Consider the following 6,925-nt stretch of genomic DNA (forward strand, 5'->3'; position numbering starts at 1 on the left):
TCGGAGTCGACTCGCGTTCCACAGGAGTCGACTCGAATCTCAGGGTCGAAAATCGCTCTCTGACTTTTCTGTCTGTAACTCCTTGGAGTCGACTCATACTACTCCGAAGTCGACTCGGTAATCATCGGAGTCGACTCGCGCACTTCAGGAGTCGACTCGCTGACATTTTGAGTTGAGTCTTTCTGTTCGTCTGTCAGTTCTCAGTCGGAGTCGACTCGTAATGATCCGGAGTCGACTCGAGCCCGTGCCAGTGATTCTGATACGCTTGGAGTCGACTCGTAATATCCCGGAGTCGACTCGAGTCTCAGACTTTGGTTCAAACTGACTTCTTAACTTATCCAAAATATCTTGAACCAAGTCTAGAAACACTTAGACAAGATTTTCACTGAAACACTCAATTGAATTCATTAGTAAACAAAAGATATACTCAAATGCTTTGAGCTCATCAAAATCAAATAGGATTTTAATCAATCACTCCACATACACTTTTCTCAAAATTAAGAATTTTGGTCATTGATAGTTTCTAAATAAATTATAAATAATTGGTACACTATAATTAACCCATCTAAAACCTACTAATCAGAAACCAATTAGAAAAGAAAAGTCAAAAAAGAGAGAAAATAATGAACCGGACTGAGCGGAATATATTTGATAAAATCTTTTAGAGCTTTAGATGAAAAAAATTTATTACTTGCAAAAGCAAAAACAAGATAAAAATAGAAGCCATAGAAGTTTCATTCAAAAGCTCTCTCTAACAATAATTTTTATGTGGTATTTCAATGGCTGAGAAAAAAAAAAAACCATAAGCAACCAAAATATGAAGGAAACAGATCAAATAAATTTTAATATTATCGTATACTTTATTTAAGTAAAGTAAACATTCCTTCAAGAAGATGACATTTCCTTACCAATCAAGCAAGGGCGGTCAAGTAATTAAGCGGAATTATATGTCCAGTAATAATCCAATCGGCTGCCTCGCCGGGGGGGTTGGTGTCACGTGCATGCCTGCCGCGGGAAGAGAGCAGACCCAGATGGTACGACCCGTGCGTGGGAACACAAATCTCGAACGCGAGTCAAACTCCCCTGGGCCCCACACTCCCCGCTCCCACGGCCTCCCTCGCTCCTTCACGAGGCCCCCCACTGACGTCGCCCCACGTGTCTCCTCTCCCCGCACGCAACCCACGGAGTCATCCCCCAGTGGGACACACGACATTACTGCGGGTGCAGATCTGCCGTCCATCATCGCCTGGTTAGGCTTTTCTGCAGCGCAATTAGATTGCAGCCGTGCTGGAAGAACCCGAGACCCGAGCCGCGTTCAGAGAAACGTCCGCGTGGAGGGTAACAATGCTGCGTCTGAGAAGGGTTTGTCTTTATTTAAAAATAGTGTTTTCTTTATAAATATCTTTCTAAAAATTTAAATTTATATATTAATTTTTTATTTTTATTAAATACTACTTTTTATAAATACATATAATATAACTATTTTTTTAACACCATTAATGAAAAATATATTTATTTTAATTAAAATAAAATAAAAAAAATTACTTTTTTTTGTCTTTTATCTTATAAATATTTTTTTTGGGCATATACTTATTAAATTATTTTAGCTATTTTATTTTGAAACCATTAATTTTTTTAACGATATTAGATGGTATGGGTGCATATGGAAAAATAAAAATAAAAAAATAGAAGAATAAAATAAATATTTTACGAGGGTATATATATAAATATCAATTTTGAAAAGATATTTATATAAAATATAATATTTAGGATGATATTGATAAAAAATTTTTAAAAATAATAATAATGCGCAAATGGATTCACGAGAGGTGCTCTAAATAATATTATTATAAATAAGTATACTGATCAAATACATTTACTAACGCCAGCCAGTCCTCGCCATGTAGCCCTGCTCCTATAGTTCTCTATCAGGGGCACAAAATTATGTACGTTTAGTTATCTTCTCTTGCAACTTTTGACATGAATAAATTTAATTTTCAGGGAGATTTTGAAGGCGTGATTGAGGCAGTGGCCGTTTTAAATATAAAAGAATTTTTGTGAAGGCTATTTCTGTCATTTTAGAGTCTTGGGCTTTTACAAGATTTGGACTGAGACATGGCTCCCGAGGCACGCGGACGACGAGGGCCATGACGCGCGCACGAATTTTGTTATAATTGCGCTTCTTGTTTCGTATCTTGTCGCGATAAATTGGACGCCGCGATAGCCGCTCTTGAACTTAATACTGTGGGCCCCTCGGGACGGCTGACAGCCTGACACTCCCATCTATTTTAATACACGTGTCGCATAGAGAGATGCAGAGCACCGTCCATTTGCTGCTTGATCCGGCCAGCTGATTGACAAATCTCGTAGCGGAGAGCATCCGCCTGCGTCCTGCCGCCTGCCGGTCAAGGAGAAAAAAGGGATCGCGAAACGTCCTCATGGAGCTTTTTTAGGCGTTCTCCGAGTGGCCGCCTCCACGGATCACCGTCCCCCTTTCGGCCATTCGAACGACCGCAATGGTCCAAAATGAACGGCAGATCTGACCTCCCGCATATGAATTTTATGCTTTCTGCGACGCACAAAGATCAGCAACTTCTCCAACTCTCTAAACGTTGGTACGCAAGCATCATTGTCCTCACGTCGTACTCTAAACAAGGGAGCTGCCACCGCCTGCCCCTGTTTCAAACCATTTCCTCTGCAACACTTGAGTTCCGGTCACCTTCGGTTAATGTAACACGCAACCTCTGAAACGGTACCTTTTTCTGAGGGAAAGTACATCAACCTTAGCCACTGTTCGTCGTTCGGTCTGGGCGTCAAAAGGGCCGAGGGTCAGTAATGAGCGGGAGGAAACTAATCGAGGTAATCTAACTAGACGGTGAGCTGATCCTTGGCAGGCCAAATACAATCCTTGTGAATAAAAAGACAAGGGAGGACATGGGCGTCATGGCCGACATGCGACTATCTTACCATCGAAAGACACCCTCATGGATTGCGTGTGATCCGCCGGCGCCGACGAATCCACCTTTTACGGGCCTTTCCAATTACAACCCAACTAATTAAATATAATATCCAGTCTAATACCCCATGTAGCACTCCAGATTAAGATATCCTCATCGCAGAGGGGGAACGGTAGGGCCGGCTTTAATTGGTTTTTAATCGCTATCTTAATCCCCACTAATCGCCCTAAAACGGTGCGTAAGTAATTGCTCCTCTATTAAATAATTCGATAAATAAAAAAAATTTAAACACCAAATCCCCCGGAGCCACCGGAGACCACGGAACGGAACGGGGACCGGCGACTCCCGGTTTGGGCGGACGGATCCAGTCCATTTATGGCGGGCCGACTGGACGGTTCCGGGACAACCGCGACTCCCGGTCTTCGCGAGGCGAGCTGTCGGTAGAACCGCACCCCAGTTGTCAACAGCCAGCCCCGCCCCAAGTCTTATCGTACCATCACGACCGTCCAATCGGTGCACCCACCTGATCGACCCGGGGCCATCCTGTGGGCCCCGCTCGTACGGTACGCGGCTGGCGTGGTTGTTGGTTTTTTTTTTTAATTTTTATTCTTGGTATTTTAATTGACTTGAGCTCTACGTTGGTGCGCCCACCGGTACCCAGGTGCACGTGCAGCGGCCGAGCGGAGTAACACCGCATCCGATCCGGTGTGCCCCACACGCCGCAGCCGTCTGATGAACGGTCCTTGACCCTTTCCACCCTACCGGCCCGCTGGTCCATCGTGGAAAATGGCCCTTCCGCGTGTACGACTTACCACTCCAGCCCCCGTTTTATTCCCAGTTCTTTCCCAAAACATTATTTAATAATATTATATTAAATTATGAAGCACGGAGGTGATCCCACCACACGGTTGGACACGGATCTGAACGGCGAGATCGTGATCTGAGACCATAAATTAGTGGGGGATAAACCCGCCGTTGATTAAATGCACCCACCTCGATGCCTGCCCCTAGGAGGCTATAAGCCCCCGCTCTCCCCAGAAAAAAAAAAGCAATAAAAAATATTGAATCGAAATAAACGAATTTCTTGTCGGGCGGAACCAAGACCGTCAGTTTCGCTATAAATAGCCCCCTACCCCCCTCTTCCTTAACCTTCTCTCCTCAAGCCTCTCTCTCTCTTCTTTTCTTATTTGTGGGGCGGTACGCCGCACGGCGAGGCAGGCGGACGATGGCGGTAGAGACGCTGCGGCTGAGGAAGGAGGGCTTTGTGGCCGGGGAGAAGGAGCAGCCGGGGGCGGCGGTGGCGGCGGCGGCGCCGGGGGGCCAGGGGAAGGAGGCGCACTTCCGGGGGGTGAGGAAGCGGCCGTGGGGGAGGTTCGCGGCGGAGATCAGAGACCCATGGAAGAAGACAAGGAAATGGCTGGGGACCTTCGACACGGCGGAGGAAGCGGCCCGGGCCTACGACGAGGCCGCCCGCAACCTCCGTGGCCCCAAGGCCAAGACCAACTTTGGCTACTCCGCCGACGTCGCCGAGATCCCGTCCTCCGCCACTGTCACCGTCGCCGCTGCCTCCCCGGCGGCTGGCTGGGACCTCCAGCAGTGGCGATCGGCCTACCCGGGGCCGCCGGACGGGAGGGATCTGTTCCTTGGGCTGCCGGCGGCGGGCGGATCGGACTTCTCCGGGTACCGGTTCGAGGCGGTGGAGGTGGTGGTTCGGGGCGAGCAGGAGAAGAAGATGATGGCGGCGATGGCCAGAAAGGAGGACGAGATAAAGAAGAAGCCCTTAGGCTTCGATCTCAACCTCCCCGCCCCTCTCTTCTAAGATGTATCCGGCGGCCCAGATGCCTCCTCCGGCTTTCGTTTTTCCGCTTCTGCTTTTACTTATTTTTTTCGCCCTTCTTCGCCCGACGGATTTATCCGCCATCTTTGCCCTCGTGTACAGTTTAATGAAGCGCTAATTCGTGAGTTTTTATCTTATAGAAATTGACTGCGATTTGGTACAGTACTAAATCGGTATAAATCGCTGTTTAAATAGTAGGTTGGGATGTACGTTGCCTTTTTATCTTCGTAATTATATGAATGGCCGGCAGCTCCTTTCGAAATGAAAAGACCAAAATGCCACTGGAATCTGTTGATTACTACAACCGGCAGCCAATGGTGGGTAAGCGTTAATGCGCTCTGTGCCCGTGCAGTCGGCGGAGGGTATTATCGTCATTACGGTTCCAATCCCAGATCGCCGACAACTGTTCCTTGATCCGTCCACGGAGCCCGTCGTACCCGCTACATAATTACCAAAATAACCGCGTACAGTGTGTTTGGTTTTTATCATACAAGGGCATTTTGGTCACAGGAAATTAAGTGACCCAGGACGGCGTTGTCGCCCAGGTGAAGCGAGAGGGAAGACGTAATTTAATATTTAAAAAAAAAAAGCGGCCGCCGGATGCGCCGTATAAAGCCGAGGGCAGGTGGCAGCGGGGGTCGCATACGAATAAAGGGCGGGTGGCCTGCGGGTCCCACTCGTGCGGCCAAGGGACACGTGTCCGAAGATCCGTTTTTAGGGCTGGGAGTCCGCGCTGCGTCGCACCGGACATGCGGCGCCCACCAGCCGTCCGGCCCGGGTCAAAGCGGGCGCCGGGCGTGCGTTGGTGGGGCCCACCGCATGCCTCGCACGTGTGGGGTTTCACGGGCTACGGTGCGCGGGACTCTCGCACCGCCGGGGCGGCTTTATCCTGTCCACGTGATGCAATAAAAAGGTAAAGCGAGGAGTTATCCGCCGGGCAATTCCCGACAGTGGGAGGGGGCGAATCTGGGCCGTGGAATTTATGGTCGATGGGTGGGATGCGGTGGCAGGCGTACGGTTTCGAGAGAGGATGGGGAAACTCAGGAAGGAAAGATGTTGTCCTGGATCCAGGAAATCACGTGCAGGCGTGCAGCGTCGGGCGACGCGGGGCCCAACGTTCGGCCATGGGAATGTGGAATGAGGAGAACCGCGGGGACGATCGATGCATGGTGGATGGCGCACGTGGCGCGGATGGGCATGCATGGATGTGGATATGTCTCCGCGGCGCATCATCTGTGTGGGTTGTCGACAGCTGACCGGCACCAACAGCACAGTTCTTTCTTCCAGACGACACACGATTTTTCTCTTCCTTTACCCTGACGGATACTTTGTTAGATGGGAACTCCAGATGTAACACTAATAAAAGTATAAAAAAAAAAAATTATAAATTATACTTTGACCCAATGAGTTATTCAAGTCAGATCATATCCATATATAATTCGGACCCAACCCAAAAAATTGAGTCCAGTTTAGATCTAGGTCAGGTACGGTTAGAGTCCGTGTCGGGTCCGATTCGGGTCAACCCATCCATGACTTTAGAACTTGTGTTTGCACCTTCGCAAGCCCAAATAATTTTACAAATTCGAGTTGGATCGTAAAATTAAAAATCCATAATTACCTAAATTTTAAATGAATCGGGCCGCATCTGAATTAAGTAAACCTAGATCGACATAAAAAATAAAATGGGTCTAATTTAAGGATCCGACCCGGCCCTACAGGTCCTCCAAAATGGATCAGGTCGGATCTAAGTGGGTCGGATCGAGTCGGATTGCGTCATGGGTCAACCCGACCTATATACAGCCTTAAGCATAGTAGCAAACTGTCATACGCAATATGTTATATAAATAATATAAATTGAATAAAATAAAAATATTAAATGAAAGTTATAAAATCATAAATTTAAAGATTATAGTAGCCTATTTATCATAGCCAATTCAATTTTCTTAACTTTGCACTTGCGTGTATGATTTGGGCCCTTCCTTGCCTCATTCTTTTTAAATTGATTTATTCATAATCACAAAATCAAATTCAAAATCATCTAGGCTAACATGCTAATTATCGTAAAATATAAATATCTTCTAATTTCAAAAATTTCTTATAATTGAAAGATATATTTCACCATAGGTCAACA

General features: G+C 47.0%; 1 protein-coding gene across 1 annotated transcript; it reads left to right on the forward strand.

Annotated features, from left to right (window-relative positions):
• Positions 1-4,182: 4,182 nt before the first annotated feature.
• On the forward strand, positions 4,183-4,776 carry LOC103698111 (ethylene-responsive transcription factor 12-like). The gene has a single exon (XM_008780084.2). The coding sequence runs from the start codon at positions 4,183-4,185 to the stop codon at positions 4,774-4,776; it is 594 nt and encodes a 197-aa protein (XP_008778306.1).
• Positions 4,777-6,925: the final 2,149 nt, after the last annotated feature.

Source organism: Phoenix dactylifera, unplaced genomic scaffold (assembly GCF_009389715.1).
Source record: "Phoenix dactylifera cultivar Barhee BC4 unplaced genomic scaffold, palm_55x_up_171113_PBpolish2nd_filt_p 000837F, whole genome shotgun sequence".
NCBI lineage: Eukaryota > Viridiplantae > Streptophyta > Magnoliopsida > Arecales > Arecaceae > Phoenix > Phoenix dactylifera.